Genomic DNA, 19,623 nt, shown 5'->3' on the forward strand with positions numbered 1-19,623 from the left:
AGACAGTTGGCGAATTTCACTGGAGTTTGGAAGCTTCTAGTGTCTGGACTGCCTCCACAAACCACTCCGGATTCAGTCCATGCCCACCCTTGTGGAGTCCGGAGCCCTGTGTCCAGACTGGGTGTTGCCACACACAGCCACTGAAAAAGGAGCAAATCGTACAACTTCTCCCCCAAAGCGCAATGGGTCAGTGTACAATTATGTTGTCGGACAAAAAATATGCATAAAGGGAGCATATTTGGGGATATGTGTGATGGAATTCGTAGATACAGAAAGGAAAGATCTCCCGCACGAAGGGATATCTAACCGTTTATTGCGGTTGGTCTCTAGACATGGAGGATATTGATGGTATCGAGGGTGGCAGTATCCTGAAGTAGCCATCTGCCATGTAGATACGCGGATAGTCCGGCCCGCTGCCATCCGGATTGGTCTTCCAGGTGATGGTCAGACAGGGCTCCCCCGCCTTGGCCTTCCTCGGTATCGCGATGTGGTAGTTCTGTGCATCCTCCGCGCTCACATTGTTCTCGATGAGCAGCAGCTGGCGATCGATTGTCCGCGGCTGATGCTCCGGCGGTGTCACTGGAAACAGGCTGGGTTGTAGCGAATGGCATTTTCATGGGATCCGTCTACGAGTAGAGTTCAACTTACATGGCTGGCTCCACGCGCAGGCAATCAGCAGCGCACAGAATGCCAGCAGCTTGTGCAATGCCTCTGATTTCATAATTATTTATATGTGTGGAAATATAAACAAATACTGACTGGGCTGTGGCTTGGGCTATGGCTTGGCTCCCTATACTAGATGCACGGCTATTATCAATTCTTAATCGACGGCCGAAGACGACGACGACGACGAGAGCTACGACGACTTGGCGGTACGCGTTCTCAGCTCAAACTGTGCGATCATCTGAGCAGCTTCTGCCGCCGAGGCGAGACTCTCCCCAGCCTCTGTGGGTCCATCACCTGCACAGCGGGGCCGTCCCCCTTTCTGAATGAATCAAGCAAGCCCTGAGCCGCGACGATTTGTAAACAATGGCTCTATCAGAGTGCCGAGCTGATAAGTTTCGGGCGAACAAAGGAAAAAGTCTTTCAATCGCCGCTCTTGGGGTCATCGATTGCTCCAGCCCACAATCGTAATTCACAGAAATACATTTTTATTGATGGCCTGCAACTTCAAAACCCGGTAATCGTAGATCCCCAGAGCAGATTCTACGCGAATAGTAGAACTATATTTGGGCAGCTCTTACAACATCAGAGTCGACCCGTCCATTGCCCTACATTTATGGCTATAAAATGATTACTAGCAATGCTCCTATGATACCCAGGCCAGTACTGAAATATTCAGTAAACATCTTGCATTGGGCTAGCCGCCTGAAGATACCTTTTCAGACAGACGATGGGACGATAGGGATGTTGAATATATTATGGTTATATCAACGGACCTGTTCTTCTGAACTTTTGAAGCTCTCCAATTTGAACGTTTGTGGTTCAACGGATCATTCTTTTGTTATAATTCATATATGTATCCAAAGCTGCCTTCTACATGCTACCAGCGCCATCTGTTAATAGTTACATGAATCAAAATAACCACGACTGCTTACAAGCAGAACACTGTAAGAATGAAGTGAACTGCTTGTTCTCCAGGCTCCCGATGGCTACAGTACACTGCATTAGTTCCGAAGAAAAGCGTCCATGGCGCTTTGGGTTCAGAACACGCCACCACTAGCTATCTGTTATCGCGCAGTCCATGGAAGGACGGCCATCTCAATTGCGGAACAAACAAAAAACAGAACAGCTGTGGAACGTAATCTTGAACACTTTAGGACCATCAAAGCCCAATCTCGTTGGGCCGCCAGGATAGTCCGCCCAACAGCCCCAGCCACGCGGGAGAAAAAGCGGATCGGTGTCCTCTGGTGTCTCCATGAACTTATACGCATGGGTCAAGGGGATGGCGTGCCCGTTATATTCAACATGTGCTGCCCTCAGGCTTCTTTTTGCTTCACATTTATTATGGGAACCACCGAAGGAATAGGCAAGGAATATGCCAGAGAGTCCTTCAGGGTGATTGCATTCAACCTCAACACAGATCAATATCCGCCTTCAACTAAAGCAACATTCATATACATATATTTAATTCTTTGTTTTAGAGATGCAATATGAAAAAAAGATCAAATGGAGAGAAGGAGCTCCAGCTGGAGCTGGCCGGAATATTGGGTACATCTCTCTTCACTGTAAGCCCGAAAACTTTGAAGAAGTGAGCCCCGATCTGTGGATCTGATTGGTTCTGCGTTCATGCTCAACCGGAAGCTACTGCCCAAGATGGAGGCCGCGCGTCCAGGGGCATCGTCAATCTCAGCCTATAGTCTATGGTTCTGGCAAGACCGTCATGGCGTATTTCTCCAGGGCCCTGAAGCTAGAGGTGCCACCCCACAATATCGATGTACAGCGGATGTTTCCAGGCCTCGTGGATACCATTATTAAAGCCTACTGGCGGCCTGATGTGCCCCACTGCCTAGGCGTAATCCCGAGACGTCGTCTTTACCCTGGGCAAGACGAGCTATTCATGTTTTGAGGGCTCACATCGAACAGTTAAGAACAGGACTATTTATGAAGATTTAAATAGATATTAAATATTCTGTTCTTGCCGTTTTGTCCAGTAGCCAAGTTGGCTCCCATCCTCATCCACATGTGTCCCACACTCTCTATAACTCTCCCCATCACCCAAACCCTCGTTCCCGAAACTTTCTGGCACAATGGTTTGATAGCTATTTGTTTTCCTTTTTTATACCATCAACTTTTATAATGGAGTTCTCTGTGGTCTGTGCCAAGAAATCCCTGCTATCTGCGGTAGCGTAGGTCATGCCATTTGGAACTGGGTTTTCAGGGCTCGTGGATGAAGCTTGCCTAACAATGTTCTAACGAATGCAGAAGTTTATTGATCATCGGGGGGAATATTTTGAAAAACCATGAAACCATTTTCATTTAAATGTTTTGGTTCTTATTTGCTTTCCCAAAATATAAATGGCTGCTATTTAAATAATCATATAAATAAAAATATGCCTATCTGACGGTTTCTTTTTTTGGATAGTATTGCAAAGACCTTTATGTTTGGGGATATTTCCCAGATCACAAGAAAGATCGCAGGCCTAGACTGGACACGTAGCCGCTAAAACAAAATATGTATGGCTGGGAAAGTTATAGTCCTTATGCAACGATCCAGAATATACACCCGTTGCAGGAACCCATGGTACGCCCGGATCGGACCACAAATAACGGCGAAAACCCGATAGATCTTAATTCTTGCCCTTAATGCTTAGGGATTCGCCTCAAGCTTCCGATCACAGGCCAACAAATAACGAAGAAAAAACAAATCAAGACTGGTTTGTTGTAATTTTTTTTCTGTTGCTGAAGGAGAACCTTTTTTGCTCCAACAGCAAACGCTCAAACGACCGACCACAAGGAATTCAGAGCTGGGATGCCAGGCAAACAGAAATCAACAGAAGGCAACTTTGGAACATTTCTGTTGCATACTTTTGGGGACTGGTAACGAGTTTTGAGATTTCTTTGACGTCGGATTTAATTAGGAAATTTTCTTTGGCCATGGGCCGATCGGGGCGTGGCAGCCGTACTGGGACATCCATTCTTTTGGCATGCCGTTCGATAGTCTGGATGCTCACGATCTTGGGAGAGTTGGTCCTGAAGCTCCGCTCTTTCCCGGCTGTCCCGAATCTTTCGAACCGTCCATCTAGCACGTTGGGGATACGCCTTTTTATTGTAGTTATTATAACTCCGTCATTTCCAGTCCAGTCGGGGATGTACTACGCCTTTTTGTAAACGAGCAAACATCCTCCTTGGAAGAGTCCTGGTCCAACATCAAGGAGGTTGCCTTCCCCAACGACATTTGCCCCCAGTTTCAATTCTATTATTTATTATCGCCTTCGATTTAGTTTAGTAATTAACTTACAGAGAAAAACACGAAACACTTTTTCCGATTGGATTACAAAGAACTAAACAAAAAAAAGCTTAGCTTAGCTTAGTTAATCCGAGTGTCCTCCAGTGGTGAAATTTCGTCGCAACAATCGTGAAAGTAAAGTACTGCTAACAATAACATCGTACGGCTACCGAATGCATTTTGAAACTCTTTCGATTAGTCGTGACTTAAACTTAACTATCAATAACAATTTGTGTCAATCCGATGTTTATGTTTATGTTTATGTATTTTACAAATGCTGCTTTATCATGCCTATGTGGTACGGGGGGGTTTCGTTAAATGAGAATATTGCAAATGGATTGTTGAGGAGGAGGCTATTCATGTCTTTCCTTCGAGTGCGCGGGACTGGGCGTGGTCGTAAGGGCACTTGGGGAGATGGATCCCATATACATATATGTACTCGCATATAAGGAAAATCATAGGGGGAGTTGGGAGGGGGGTCTCTATTAAATACTCTCGCCTTGCCCATGGACGGAAACCGTTGCTTACAGAAGAGACTGTCGTCTGTGCCAAATCGAATGCTGCGAATGCGAATCTTTTTGGAAGACAAATGAAAAGGAATATTCCGTAACTAATCAGGGAAATCTAACAATTTTTATCCTTTCTTCCTTCCTATCTTTCTTCCTTTCTTTTTTTGTTTTTTTTTTGCTACTGTACACAGTCTTTGTAAATGTTTTTCTTTTTTTTGCTTGTGTGAACTTAATCCTTAACTGGGGGCAGGGGGCAGGGGGCCGGGGGCGGCCACCCATTCATGGGTGGTCTATGGATCCTACACCTCGGTGCTGTGCGTCTGAATGCGGACCTTCTTCACGCTGCCGTTACGCCGCATGGGCGGCGAGCTGCCAGAGCCCGAATATCCCGGATTCTGTATGCCCAGCGTGGGATCGGGACGCGGGCGGGGCTTCTTGAGGCTCGACCGCAGCGGCGATCGCGTGACCGAGTCGAGGGTGGAGCCGTTCGAGACGCTCGTCACCGTGGTGCTCATGGAGGCCACACTGCCCGCAGTTCCGGCCCCGTTCCTGATGCCGCTGTACGGCTTGCCCGAGGCATCCGTCACCGAGACCCCGTTGCGGCTGCGCGGCTCCTTAAAGCCCGGATTGTTGAAGGTGGTGGCGCTGGCCGGCGAGACGGCATCCAGGCCCATGGTGGGGTCGCCGCCGGGGCTGCGCGAGTAGATCACATCGTACAGGGCGGCCACAAACAGGGCAATGGACAGCACGATGGCAACGATCTGCAACGAGGAACATTAGACGGTACAGGTTGGATGTCCAGCGAAACACTCACCTGTATGTAGAAGGATATGCCACGCGATATCTTGAAACCGAAACGCTCCTGTTCATCGATTTGCAGGGCAAACAGAATAGTGGCTATGATGGCCAGTACACCTAACGGAAGGGGGATACAGATTAGAGATTTGCTTAGGCATAGAGGGGACTCGACCCACCTCCCAGCAGCGAAAATATCAGCTTCACTATCACCAGCGTTGTGTAAGGCATGACCACCTTCTCCCTGGACGAGATCATCGCGTGCTGAATGACCGACAAAATGCAGAAGATGCCCAGCAGGGCTGAGCTCCCGATGGCCAGCAGGCCGCTGACAAAGACGGCATCTGTTGGAAATCGTGGCCCAATCAATGACTAATGACAGCAGTTGGATATTTGCGATCGATACTCACTGCTTAGCCGAAACTTGGAGACATCGTTGCCGCACTTCTCGCGATTGTAAGTCAATTGCTTGCAGACCTTAAACGGTCCAAAGTATCCCCGATCAAAGTCATAGCCACCTGCAGGGCGGAAAGGAAACATAATTAGAACCAGGGGGGCAGGAGGCGGGCAGACGAACACTCACCCGATGGACTATCGTAGTAACCCCAGATGGGTATCCCAATGGCCACAGATGCCAAGGCGAAGCAAACGAAGCCCAGACAGGTCACACCAGCAGCATAGAGTGTCGACTTAGCCATGTTTTACTGTACAGCATAACGATCGATAGACATTCGAAGTGAGATCCAAACCAACTGGAAGAAGGGAAAAAGGATAAAGATACAGAGATACAAATTGAATAGTTAGCAAATACAGTTTTGTGCTCTCCGCATGACTTTGAGCCACATTCCTCAAGTCATTGTCAAGTGCATTCCAGAAATGGGGCCAAGCCGTAAGCCGTAAGACGTTCTACAAAATGTTCTCACAGGCATTATCTTATGTGTCTCTGGCAGAGCACCCTCAATCTTAAATCTACCCCACAATCAGCCCCATTCCGAGCCACCCAGCCACCCACCAGCCCCCGTCCACCTCCACCTCCGAGGCCCCTCACATCACGAACAATTAGATCTCATTCATACATAAAGAGCTACTTGTCGGCGACCTTGGATTGCATACAGACACAAGAGAAATAATGCTTACGCAGAGAAAATATATCTCTCGGCTCTCGGTGTGTGGTGTGTGGTGTGTGTGTGCGTGGGCTCACAGACACTCAGAGCTGTCGATGGGCTGTAATCCGATTTCCTTTTACATAAATGAAATTAGATACAAGTTTTGGCATCTTTCGGCTAATTGTTGGGGAATTTAAGAGCCAATTGCCATTGGGGCGTATACGTGATGTATGAACGAGATCTAGTTGGGAATTATGGAAAGCAGCCAGCAATTAATGGACTGGAAAGGCCATCGAAAGAAGTAGACTGCAAAGAGAGCGCCAGCCGAGAATGGAAAGGAGGCTGAGGGAGTAAAAGAGGATACCACTCCCCTACAAATCCTGGTGACCCCGATTCCACTCTACAACTGCCCGGCCCAGAGCCTTCTAAGTTCATTTCATGCTAATAAACTCAACAAACAACCTTCTCAAGTCATTATGCCATAAGTATCGTATCAAATGGAAGTAAGCGGAGAGTCCTCAATGACATAGAGACAGAGAGAGAGAGAGAGAGATCGCGCCGGCGGCAGGGCATTGAAACACTAGAAACCAGAAACTGGAGACACTATCTAGCCGCGAAGCCGAAACGAGTCGCTTGTTGCCTCATCTGGTGGCGCTGTTTGTTGCTCTTAACGGTAAACGGACAAACCAGGCAGCAACCAGAAGAAAAGCGCGTACTTTCGCAAGCCGCCACAACGGATACACTTTCAGATGATCTGATCCATAAATCAGCAAACACATCACCAGAATGATCATACCCTCCCTCTGCACAGCCAGAAGCTCAGCCCAGGGGGGTTGGGGCGGCATAAGTATCTTAAATTACCCAACGAATGCTGCAGATGGTTCTGCTTCTCTGACTCTTGAAAGCCGCTCGGGAGCCGCTTCAAGTCCATGCTCCACTACGCTTCGTCGAGTGGAACCGTTCTGTGCGGGAGCTGGGGGCGGTTCTGTGCAGACTTGGCCAAGATTTCGACATCTCTCGCAATGGAGAATGCTTCTGTGATTCTGCGGTGCTGGGGGAGCAACGATCTGCAAATGGTATCTGTTGAGCTTTTTCACCAGAATCGCTTTTTTCTTATTAATTTAATTAATAATTATTAAAAGTCGATGATACATGGTTTAATGCGGTAAATGGCAGGATATAGCGGCTACAGATCGGGAGAGCGATAGCAAAAGCGAAACAAAGAAAGAAAGAAAGAAAGTAGATGACAATGTGGTACAGTGGTTACAATGGATAAGTGGTAAGTAAAATAAGTGGATAAGCTTTAATCTGTGGTTTACTGGCTAATATCGGACTGGTGCCTAAGCCTTCATCATCGCTCCTTTCGTTTCCATTTGTTATCCCTTCTAACTGTCCCATTCTATTCCCACCTCATGCTGCAACATTGTTGTGGCTCTTACAAATGGGTGCTAACCCCGAACCCGAACCCCAACCCAGCCGAAAGCCAAAGCCAACGCCAAAGTCAGGCCAAGAGTCAAAGTCAGAGAAATGAACTCTTGCCAATTGTGTCACGATTTGCAACTTGCATAAATTTCTGTTTGCCTGTCTCTCCGGCATCTGCCGTCTCCCATCTGCGATCGTGTGTAGGTGGTCACAGAAGGTGGAGAGTGGAGAGTGGAGTGCGGAGGAGGCAGTGAGTTATAGAGAGAGGCTCCTCTCGTGATTCCAGAGGTGATGTGCATATGTTTATATGATTTACACGCCAATGCCTTCGCGGAGAAGCCATGCCATTGCCATTGCCACGCCACGCCACACCATGCCACGCCATGCCATGCCACCAAGTGTAATTGTCAGCGGGCCGTCCAAAGTCGTGGGGCAGGCCACATCGTGTGGGTTTCTGGCCACAAAACCCAAAGCGATAACCATGAATCATAGTGTCATAGGGGAGAGAAAAGACACAAAAGAAGATGCGATTGAGAGGTGTCCCGCCCTGTCCTAACGCTTCTATGCATTCCGAGACTTTCCATCTTCGATCATTGCAAGAGCACCCCTAATGCTGCCCGTTCGCTCATTCTTTTGACCTAGTTCCACTTTCTTATCCGCTACCAACCCTTGCCCCATAGCCCGCCTTACCCCTTGAGTCATTCGTTGAACTCTCAGTCCTTCAGTCCTTCGGTCCTTCGTGCTTCGCTGCCATAAATAATGCCTCGACTTAGTCGACTTATCTCTGACACAACTCCTAAATTCAGCTCAAACCCTGCCTCCATTCGTATTTTAAAGCCCCTCTCTCTCCACTCTCCTCTCTCCCTTTCCCCACAAAAAGCCAAATCAATTAACTGGGGAAACGAAAGCCACGCTAAATAAAGTAATTTAAGGTTGATCAAAGCAGAGACAGCGAGAGGAGAGAGGGAGAGGGAGAGACAGAGAGAGAGGTGAGAGGCTAACAACCTCTAGGGTACGAGGTCTGAGGTCTGAGGCCTCTGTCCAGTCCGTAAAGACCCCCATTAGGTGCCCTACCAGTCGCTGTGCAAAAAAATCTCGAACCGAAACCCAAATACAACAAAAAAAAAACCGCTTCGGACTAATGAAAAGTCGCTTTTCCGCGGAAATTGGGTCACCGGCTCGGCTCGACCCGGCTCTGGTGTGAGGAGGGAAACGAGTGCCCTGCCAGACAGGAAATTCCCTTCAATTTGTCGGCTCGAATGGCAGAACGTGTCGCGGCCTCCCGTCTTTGTCCCTTAGGTGTGGGGGGGTTATTGATTTTCGGTTTATTGTTTGATTTCTGTTTGTTTGGTTGGCAACCCGAGGAGCCGAGCACCGTTCTGTTTTGGCCGTTGGCTGTTGGCTGTTGGTTGCACTTGTTGCCATGGCAAAGTGCGGCATGGAACAACAACTGCCAGAGCCACTGGCGTTGCCTTGGCGGAGCACTGGAAAATGCAATTTCCCTTGAACGCCACACGCTTGGGGCCCAGAGCCCAGAGCCCGGAGCCCGGACTTGAGGCAGAACTTTTCCTAATTGAGTTCTGGAGCAGGCTGCTAAACTTATTTCGGTTGTAATCCGTTTAGGGAAGTAGTCCTTCTTGGAAGTCGTCCTTCAGCTCAAGACACTCTCCACATTGATCAGAGCTCTTGAAGGATGCTGCTCTTTTGGCACCCTCTACTGGGTGGGGTACACGCGCACAGCTGAAGAGGCCTCCAGGGCACGCCCGTTCTCCTCTTGGGTCTCCTTCTGCTCTTCCGCTCTTCTCCCTCTGAATATTCGTATCTTTAACATTCGTAGACTTCCTTCCGCTCTCAAAATGTGTTCCAATGAAATTTTAGCCATCCAATTTGGCCTCTTGTGGCCAAGAGCAGAACAGTTATCAGACAGCCGAGAACTTCCGCTAACTTCCGCTCTTTAGATGAGATCTGAATGAGAAAGACACAACAAGAGCCCATAGATCATCAAGTTCTGTGGAAGCCGCAGTTTCTGTAGAGAAAATACACAGAAATACGTTCCAGAACCTTTTGGATTGAAGCAATACGTATATTTACAGATTCTCTATAGAAGGGACTGCTTATCAAAGAAAATACTCTTGAAGATATATCTCTGTAGGTGACCCTGGGACTCCAGAAGGGTCTAGGGTCTAGTCTCTGGTCTCTACTTCCTTGCTGTCTTAGCTTTTCCCTCAGTGTAGGCCTAATCTGTCGGGCAATGGGAAAACAGCCATGGAAATAGGTCAGACATGGGCTTTCTGGGAGACACGACGAAAGCTGGAGCTGTGGATGGAAATGGTAATGGAAATGAAGGAGTTGCAACTGTCTTCAGATCTGTGGCTGCTGCTGCTGCTGCTGCTGCTGCTGCTTTTATAATTGTTGTTCTTGTTTGATTTGTGGTTAACACATTTCCCTGTCTGTCTCTGTCTCTGTCTATGTCTCTTCCCTATTTCTCACTCGCTTCTCTGTGTGTGTGTGTGTGTGTGTGGTGGCTGCAGCTCTTTTCACAATTCAACGGAAATTGTGGAAAACTTTTACTTTGTTGCATCTTCTTTACACGAAAGTTTTGGTGAAAGTTTGCGCCCGACAAAAGCCCTAGACCCAATCTATAGGGGTCTATCTCAAGCCTCCCCCTCCCCGTCGCCACAGTAGGTTGTTTTTTTTTTCTCTCGAGTTTGCAGTTGGTATTTATCTTTGGGCTTTGACAGGCCACCGTGCAACATGCGGCAACTGCTACGACGACAAGTTGTGCAAACAACAATCAAACTGCCAACGCCCTAAAGAGCCCAACCACCCACCACCACCACCCACCACCACCCCCTCCTTTATCCGTTTTTCCGTTTTTCCTGCATGTCATATGTGTGTCATGAGACATTGTCATTAAAGGGGGTCATTCTTGGCTGGGGGGATGGGCAGGCTGAGGGGATTCGCTGTCTCTGTCTCTCTCAAAAGTTAGTTCCCAGTCTGCATTCCCTCTTCGTCTCCAGAACCATCAACAGACCTCGCTCTCTCCCCCTCTCTCTCTCTCTCTCTGTCTCTTTTTACCGTTATGATGCACAGCAAAGAGCCGTTATTTACATAACATGTGCTGCGTTTTACACGGAAACTGCCCTCCAACCATCCAACCATCCAACCATCTTCCACTTTTTGATGGCTACCATGTCCAGCAATTGCCACGAGAAAAAAGCCACCGGAACTTGCAACACACACACACACACACACACGCACACACACACACACACACACACTGATCCCCATCAAAATCTGGGCAAAATCTATAGTTCCTTCCACCGATTTCCATTCCATTCTCTAGGGACTACCACCAGGCTCTGATGCCAAGGCAGGTTGCCACCCAAAGTGTTGGCGGGGGGTGGGCTGGGTTGGGGCGGGGCCCGTTCATTTACGAGCAAATTTGCTTGCACTAATTTTTGCGCTTTGATGCGGCAAAAGTCACACGAAAAGTCAGCCGAGGAACGGGGACGGGGACGGGCAGAGTAGAGATGATGCCTCTGGTCGATTCAATAAAGTCATTAGCCAAAGTAGCCCAATGCCTGGCCGGGCCTGGTGGGACATCCATGAAAGAGAAAGAGACGGGACGAGAGAAGTGGCCTGCGGTTCACTGGGTTGGCAAATGTAGAGTGCAACGAGGCGTCGAATGAATTTTGCAAGAACGTGTCAAGACGCGACAGTGTCCCAAAGGGGCAAGCAAAGCACAAAATATAGTACTGTAACAATTAAAGGATCTCCTGGATTCTCTCCTCCTCTCCCTTGATTGAAAGATAGAGAACCCTCCGATGCAGTCGATAAACCACGTGCCCCTGCCAGTGGCGTTGCCATGGTTGCCACCATTTTTGGCTTATTAATTAAATGGACAAATGTTTTGTTGTGGCCCAATTAGCGATTGGGGGTAGCGAGTGGCATCAGGGGCACTGCCGGGGGAAGCGAGTGGCACCAGGGGCACTGCCGGGAATGGGTTCTACAGCAGGATATCCAATCAGTTCAGTCATGAATATAGAACGAGGATATTTTCGTGGAAATGCAAATGCAAGACAATCCACCGACAAGACAAGTTTCTCCCTCAGATACTCACGCACACACACGCGCTCGGTAGATAGATGTTTTATGCAAATGTTGAACACGGCTCCCACATCAACGACTGGCATCTCAGGCATGACGTTAATCAGTCACAGATACGAGTGCGAGTACGTTGAGTGTTGTTGTTATTGTTGTTGTTGTTGAAAAACAAGTTTTCAATTGTGTGGGAGAGCCAAAGGTTAGCGAAAAGACAAGAAAGAGGCCCCTAATGAGGCTGCCGCCAGTACTTCAAATGGCAGGCCAAGAACTCAACTTCTAGCTTGATTAAATAGCCATCGAATGGGCACATCTACATATATGTATATCCATAAGATACATATGCCTTGTCTTTGGGTTGAGTCATACGATCGTATGCCGTATTGTCGCCCTTTTGAATGTAATTCAATTTGTGCCCCATTCCAGTTATTCAGTTATTGAACCGCTCCCCACTCGGACTCGTCTCGTCTCGTCGCGGCTCCTGTATGGTCTCCAGTATTCGGTGCTCGGTATTCGCGCTTCTTCATTCACTTACTTTATGACTGTGGATACCCTGTAATCGTGCAGGTTCCGGGGTATATGGTGCTGTAAGAACTAGACTAAACCGATAATATCGGAGCATTCTACTCGTTTGGGTATTTGTTTCTCCACAAATTTCAGAGTTATACGAATTATATACACGAAAAATACTTAAAAAGTGCAGAAAAGTACTTAAAAAAATATAAAAAATACTCCAAAATATAATATTCACCAAAAACTGATCAAAAATAATGGAACACAACGTCCTAAATTCTCCTAAATCGATAAGAAGACGTAAATGCCACAATTCTCATCATTTACTCTGAGAAAAATTCAAAATAATGAGCATCCCGTGATCCAAACGTAGACTTTAAGACTTTCTGCTTTTGGCATGCATAACATATTCTCATTTCATTTCGTTTGATTCATGTGCCTCTTATGCTGCTTCTGTGCCGTTTTTTTTTGAGGGGTCCGCGGTGCGTATACATAATTTAATGATGTCGCAAGACAAGTCGCATTCCTTTCGCCCATAAAATGCGTAAAAATTATAAAGAATGAGTATTCAAAACAAAGTTCAGCCGCGTTTCAGGTTCAATAACCTTGACCGCGAATCTTTTTTTGTTGGTGAAAGAAGGCGAGGAGTGGGGCAATCAGCTTTTATGATCCGCTAAAGGCTCGTCTGCGGGTTTGACTTGTTTGAAGTTCGCCCAGAAAAAGAAAGATTAAACTTACTTTAATTATACATCTTATAAGTCCATTTCAATCTGTGAAACTCTTTTCTTTGTGCTGCTATAGTCCATGGCTGGGGGTCGAAAAGTGTTCCAATCTGTAATTGAGGAGATTCGATTTTAGTGATAATTCAATCGATTCCTATCGCCGAGAGTTGGGGCTTAGATGGGGTCCATGGGTGACGTTCATGCGTCTATCGTTGGATAATTGAAACTGAAATCATCTTTAATCGCTTCCCTTAGTTAAACGATAAAACTAACAACTGCCATAACAGCTCTTATCAGCAATCGTGCCTGGAATCGTTGGAGTCGAAATTGCACGGCAATTACCCCAGAGACCCAGACCCCAGAGGGGCCTTCAAGGGAGTGACGGGGGCGGGCGGGGGAGTAAGAAAATGTTCAACTTAAATTTGTATGCCAGTTGCGCGCAACAGCGACAGCAATGACAATGGTTTGGTTAATGGAACGCCCCCGACAGAGTCTCTACGAGCCACAAAATTGCGTGAATCACGTTAGTCGAGGCAGCGACACAGCCGTGACAATGGGTGAAACGCAATCAAAAGTACTTAAAACTCTACAGCAGAGCACAGCAGAAAGTTGGACAGGCCAAGTACCGAAATGGTATTTGAAACGGCTCCGTTGATGGCTTTCTAATTTCCTCATTGCCAGCCAGCCAGCCATCCATCCATCCATCCAAAAACACTTTAATTAAACTCTTGCACTTCACATGAATTATAATTGACCCCCAAACAGAAACAGTAGTGTGGTGTGGTGTGGTGTGGGGTCCAGTGTTGTGCAAGTCCAAGCATTTAGGCCTGACCCCTACGTCGATTGAGCGCAATTGGGAGCCATCATGGGGTGGGGGAGGGGAAATTCCTTCAATTTGGCCAAACAATTGACCGAATAATAATAATAATGAATAGTGAATAGTTCTTATAAAAATCAAAGGCTTTGTAAGTGAATCAAATTTGATTGAAGCCAAGAAACTGAAGCCAAACTGCGGGGAAACATCACTATTAGTCCCCAAAATGTTACTTAATTATTTTCCCAAAAAGAGACCTTTGGCATGGCATGTTCAGATGTCGTAGAGGAAACAATATAATTAAATTCAAATTACACAAATTACGTGTAAGATCCACCAGATTCCACTGGCGGCCCGAAACGAGGTGTAACATCGTCAGAAGCCGGAAGCGAATAATAATCATTTTGTCCGAAAGAACTCCGCTTTACAGCATTCCTCTTCGCTTTTTGGCAGCGCCAGTCGCGGATCTGTCTACACAAATCGAATGCCGCCCTGTCGATCAAAGGGCAGGGGGGGAGGTGGCGAGCCCCAAACACTGTATGTGGAACTAGTGGCTGGCTTCCGCTCGATTCTGAATCTAATTTCCTGTTCCTTCAATATCGAATCAATGCACAAAACGAAAGCGCAACGACTACAGGATACCCTCGGAGGGGGGGCACCTACAAAAGGTGCTAAAGCATTCTTCCGACTGTTCCATAAATGACAAAAAATGGCATACCCCAGGGGTACTAGGTACTGGGTACGAGAGGAATAATCAAAGCCAAAGCAAAGCCAGACTCAATGCATGGACAAAAGAACCGCTGAACCGCAGCCTCCTGCCAGCGCTCTCTCTCTCTCTCTCCGACACTCCCTCTCCCACGCTCTGTGGAGAGGGACGGGCGAGAAGGGCACTTAAAAAGTAGCTGCATAAATTTCAATTAAAATGCAGCAAAATAAGAAGAGCAACAACAGCTTTCGGCCAGCGTCGAGAGTGGACGAAGCCTAAACTCAATTACGAGGCCACTAACACAACACACACACTCGCACACATGTGGATGAGTGAGATCGAAAGAGAAAGAGCACGAATTCTGCAAGAGAGAATGCAAATTGTGGAGGGATTCGCCTAAGCAGCGCAGAAAAGCTGGACGCTGGACGCTGACTGCGCCGTCAGCAAAACCGAGCCGAGCCGAACCGAACCGAACAGTGGGCTCGCTGCTAAAGTGTGCTAAATGATTTTTTTGGGCGTCAATTGCTGGATAAACCTTTTTCTTCATCCTCTGCCCAATACATATATAAAGTGCCTTTTCGAAGGTCTAAGCCCCACAGTGCCCAAGCCAGTGCCTGTTGCGCCTGCGGTCTCTCTCCCTCTCTCTCTCTAATCCATGCACGTAAAGCTGACCACGCAAGTGTGACGTCGCCTGTCGCTCGCTGCGGCTGCTGCTGCGTCTGTTATCTTCATTTGTATACCCTTTTCCAGAGTATTCCGATTTTCAGCGTAAGGTTGCAGAGAAAACTTAAATGTGAAGCTTAAAGGGTATTCCCGCAGCCATTATTCCGTTTGGCTGCCACTTGGTTGCTCTCGCTGTCGGCCTGCCCATGTTATGTAAAATTTAAATATCTGATGGGCGTGGGCGTGGCCGCTAAACAAAACAAAAATTCTTGTACACGCACGGACGGGTGTCCGCAACGAATTTCGAACGGGAAGCGCAGCAAACAAAAGCATGCGAGCAGCACACGGGTAAGAGGAGTGCAGAAGAGCAGTCGAGAAGAAGCAGAAGAAGAGCGCAGCAGCAGCAGCAGCACCGCAAGAAGAAGAAGAAGAAGAAGCGACCACCAGTTTGGAGGGCTAACGGTGCTTGACGTCACCTACTTTTCACTCGGGCTTTTCGGTTTCTACCTTATTTTTTTTCGGTAGAAACAAATACCTTTCGTGTATGTGTGTGTGTGTGTGTGTTTTTATTTCCCTCTCTAACTGTAAAAAACCGGTTTATGGTTTTTGTTTTTTCAGTTTTTGTTGTTGTGATGCATTGAAAACGAAATTTATTTTGAAATGGAGTTTCAGGGGAAGGAGAAGGGCGGAGCAGAAGAGCGGTGCGAGATGGAAGCTGTGAGAGGTTTCCGAACCCCAGCGGAGTTTTGACCGAGTTTTCATTTCTCGGCCCCAAAGGTTTTCATATTTCACACACATACGATGTTCTATTAAGAGGATTTTTAATGGTTCTACTAATTCTATGAAAAATCAAACATTCTGTAAAGCCTTTACTTTTGAGCCTTTGCTGAAGAGTATTTTCGTAAAATTCATTTATGATCATTTTGTTTCGGAAACTTGTGTTCAAATCAGAAAACTTGAGATCTATTTTCGTTAAAAAGTCAAAGTTTCTCTATTCCACTGCGACGGCAACTGCAACTGCAACTGGCAACCAGTTGTTCAACTTCCAGGCCTATTGCATTTGCATATTTCAGCCATAAGCCAGAGACACAGCTCTCCGAAACTTGTTAAGTAATTTAAGCGATAAGACGCCCAAACGTGACCATAACCAATGAAGAAGTGGACAAAGGTGGGGAAGGGGGGTAAATAATAAACAAAAATAAAAGAAAACGCGTGCCAGGGCCAATTCTAGCCGTGTTATAGGCCCAGGCAGATGCCTCTGGAAGATCTTCAGAGCCCAAGGGTTCCACAGTACGATATCTATCGTCGTGTTCTTATCTTATGCCAGTGTCTCTGGTTTTTAATGGTCGCCATAGAAAACATTTGTTTATGTCTGGATCTTAAGAAGCGTCGAAGAAAGCCAGGGGCAGGAGTGTAGTACGAAATAGTTATTTATTCACGGCGGAATATCTGCCTCGTGTACCTTGTTCAATATTTAATGAATATGCAAATTGTTTTTTAGTATATTGCAAGCCTTTTCGATTTATATATCACTTTTATATCCTTCACTGTTGTTGGCCATTTGTGTGGGTTTTATTCGTTTGTGGCTTTTTTTGGGTGCCACAATTCCAAAAATAGTCACCCTGGGCCTGGGCGTGCGTTAGGAACTTTTTATTATCCTGGATTTTATGAGCCCATAAAATTCAACATCGGAAAGCGCCAACAGCTCTACCAAATGTTCATTGAGCAGGCCAACGCTAGTGGGGCTTTTGCCTTTCTTTTCGATGATTTTACGTAACGGACAACTGTCTCGTCCCTCAAATGGCCTCATTTCCCGCAGTTAACTTTAGTTTTTCCGTTCGTTTTATAGGTCACTTCAGTGCGGATTAGGTCACAGGGCACAGGACGACGGGGCTGCACCCAGTTTCTTGCTGTTTCGGCCAAAAAGGTTAAGTTGGTAATTAAGTTTGAGGTCAGTTTTCAGTCCCGATATCTTTTGTTGTTTTTGCTTCTATTTTCCGACTGAGTTTGTGAAAAGCTTTTCATCGTAAGAGCACGCGAGGCGAATTCCCTTGCGTGTCTGATTGTCATCGGGCTGCCTTCAGGGGGGGGGCCTGAGATCATCAGAAGGGAGTCGTAAATATAGTTTGTCAATCTCTCGCTTGGCTGAGTCGAGCTCTCCGCTGGGAGGGGCAACACGACGGAAGTGCTTGCGGGTTGTTCAATCATGAAGGGATTTCTTAAACCGAAACTCCTGTTCTTTTGGGGTGGATTTTGACCAAAATGATGTCAGCATTACAGGTTGTTATGAAGGCAGTGAAACCTCAAACATTCTTCTAGGCATTTGTGATCTGAAAATACCTTTGTATATACATATACACCAGTATATAAAGAGCAACAGCTGCACTGCGACAAATACTCTGTGACAAATAGGTGCTTTGTTTTTCTCAGCCACCGAAAAAACAAACACGCAAGCAAAATTAAAGCCGAAGTAGAACTGCGACTCTTTTAATTGCTCCACAACATTTTTGCTAATTAGGTTTCGGCGCGGTAGCGGGAGCTGAGGGTGGAGAGGGAGGTGAAAACCCTTATCACAAGTTGCGAAAGCGAGGGAAAAGTTTGCATATTTAAGTTAAAGTCTGGAAAACCCCTGCTTCACCCCTAAGAAGCCCCCGCTCCCCGTCGACACCTGCTGTGGTCTGAGGGGGGGCTATGGCGTGACGTGACTGAAAGTCATTTAAACTGTTTCACTCGTTACTGCTGTTGTTTTTGTTGCCTCTGCTGCTGGCATAATTATTTTTATGAATTTCTATACCCAGTGTTATGGTGGAATAAAAGGGTAAATCCATTCCCTGGCCCACACTTTGAATAGGATTAGATCTGGGAAACTATAATAAATTGGGCAATAAATCTTCGACATTATGTTAATGCACAATCAGAAGGGAGGTCTCGGAAAGACCAGCTTCCTCAAGACCTCCTATTGGTTAGAATTCTCTGAAAAACCTGCGTGGTAGTGGGTATCCCCATAGTCGGAAAACTCTATTCTGTACGCTGCCGCACAGCGTCTTGCGAGAGTTGAGGTTGAGTTATGCAAATAAATTTGCAAGCAAATGTTGCACTTGCAGAGGCGTTCAAGGTGAGATTTTGTGGCTTTTATGTTGCGCAGTGTAGTGCAGTGCGCTGGTGGTGCACTGAAGTTGCAATTCTGTTTTCGGAATTTTTAATGAGCTTCGTTGATAAGACGTTCGAATGGGGTTGGTTGGCGGTTGGGGTTTGGGGTTTGGGGCTTGGGGGAGGGTTCGTGTGGGAACAACCGTAAGTTCGGGAAGGGGGCAAAGTCAATGTACCCAATAGGTGGACTCCTGGTTACGAATAGGTTATCCAACCCATAGGTATGTGTTCAAATTACTAAAAGCTTATAAACATTTGAAAGTTTACAGAAAAGTACGCTGGAAAACGTCTCAAATTCTTGTTTGAGTCCTATGTCACTGAAACGCACTGTCCGTACCATCTAGAATCAACATCCCGCCGTATCAACTTAATCTGAGTCACGTTCGTGGATAAATAGATCGGAATCGGTGCAAACACTTCTGGGAATGGGGTATGGCCTTTGAGAGATATGGTAGATAGGGCTCGAGACATCGGATAAGCGGGAAACGATATTTGCGGTCCCCAGCAGAAATTCCGATTCTGAAGAGTGGACGGGGGGTGTGCGGGGAGGGGCTGGCAAGGGGTAAACAAAGTCAAAAGCAAGGCAGAAAATGCCAACAAACCTGTACACGGCCGCCTCTGCTGCTGCGCTGTCCGCGCGGGCTAACCTGTTGCCGATGACGGCGACGCCGACGCAGGTCCGCTAAAGAACTTCGACTTGAAAGCTCTCCAAGAAGCGGTTGTTGTTGAAGCCGCCGCCTTTTTGCATGCGCAAAAAGAGAAACACACACACACACAGGCAGAGAGAGAGAGGGAGAGAGGCGATCGCGAGAGCCACAGCACAAATACACTCGCGTTTTGACAGGTAAGCGAAACACGTCGCAAAGAAGAAGAAGCAATAATGAATGATCGTCGCTTCAGGCACTCCTCTGCGGGCAGGGGCCAGGGCATGGGCATGGGCTTAGCAAAACACTGTCTGCAATTTTGATTCAACAAATTCACACACTCTCACGCGCATACAACTCGAATTTATGCATTATTTGTTGTATTACTTATTCATTAATAAAAAAAAACGCGTCTCAGACCGTTCTGTGAAGTCAATCCAACCGCGTCAAAAGTTCCGCTACGAATGAGCAGTTACTTTCCGGGGCTTTCGGCCGAAGCTTTCCATTCCAGTGAACTAGGGCTAGA

The 19,623-nt window shown here is 46.9% G+C and overlaps 2 protein-coding genes across 3 annotated transcripts; both read right to left on the minus strand.

Moving 5' to 3' along the window:
• Positions 1 to 263: 263 nt before the first annotated feature.
• On the minus strand, positions 264 to 921 carry LOC6900804 (uncharacterized). The gene is made up of 2 exons (XM_002135127.3): positions 649 to 921; positions 264 to 579 (listed from the first exon to the last, which is right to left on the minus strand). Exons 1-2 carry the CDS (start codon positions 719 to 721, stop codon positions 311 to 313), a joined length of 342 nt encoding a protein of 113 aa, XP_002135163.2. The 5' UTR covers positions 722 to 921; the 3' UTR covers positions 264 to 310.
• A 2,987-nt stretch (positions 922 to 3,908) lies between these two features.
• On the minus strand, positions 3,909 to 19,593 carry LOC4813375 (uncharacterized). 2 transcript variants are annotated; one of them, XM_001353930.4, is made up of 7 exons: positions 19,518 to 19,593; positions 13,137 to 13,230; positions 5,837 to 6,005; positions 5,664 to 5,771; positions 5,433 to 5,597; positions 5,273 to 5,373; positions 3,909 to 5,219 (listed from the first exon to the last, which is right to left on the minus strand). In XM_001353930.4, the coding sequence occupies exons 3-7, from the start codon at positions 5,949 to 5,951 to the stop codon at positions 4,758 to 4,760; spliced, it is 951 nt and encodes a 316-aa protein (XP_001353966.1). In that variant the 5' UTR covers positions 5,952 to 6,005; positions 13,137 to 13,230; positions 19,518 to 19,593; the 3' UTR covers positions 3,909 to 4,757. The 2 variants fall into 2 exon arrangements, with proteins under 2 accessions (XP_001353966.1, XP_015043360.1); XM_015187874.2 differs by having other exon boundaries at positions 3,920 to 5,219; positions 19,056 to 19,576.
• Positions 19,594 to 19,623: the final 30 nt, after the last annotated feature.

The sequence above is a fragment of the Drosophila pseudoobscura genome, chromosome X (assembly GCF_009870125.1).
Source record: "Drosophila pseudoobscura strain MV-25-SWS-2005 chromosome X, UCI_Dpse_MV25, whole genome shotgun sequence".
Taxonomy (NCBI): Eukaryota; Metazoa; Arthropoda; class Insecta; order Diptera; family Drosophilidae; genus Drosophila; species Drosophila pseudoobscura.

What these genes read in the sequence shown, in the direction of transcription:
- LOC4813375 (XM_001353930.4), bottom strand. Translation starts at nt 5,951, where the DNA reads ATGGCTAAGTCGACACTCTATGCTGCTGGTGTGACCTGTCTGGGCTTC. An exon ending in CTCCAAGTTTCGGCTAAGCA is followed by an intron (nt 5,598 to 5,663) that starts GTGAGTATCGAT and finishes GATTTCCAACAG; the next exon opens with ATGCCGTCTTTGTCAGCGGC. An exon ending in GATATTTTCGCTGCTGGGAG is followed by an intron (nt 5,374 to 5,432) that starts GTGGGTCGAGTC and finishes CCCTTCCGTTAG; the next exon opens with GTGTACTGGCCATCATAGCC.
- LOC6900804 (XM_002135127.3), bottom strand. Translation starts at nt 721, where the DNA reads ATGAAATCAGAGGCATTGCACAAGCTGCTGGCATTCTGTGCGCTGCTG. An exon ending in CTGCGCGTGGAGCCAGCCAT is followed by an intron (nt 580 to 648) that starts GTAAGTTGAACT and finishes GCCTGTTTCCAG; the next exon opens with TGACACCGCCGGAGCATCAG.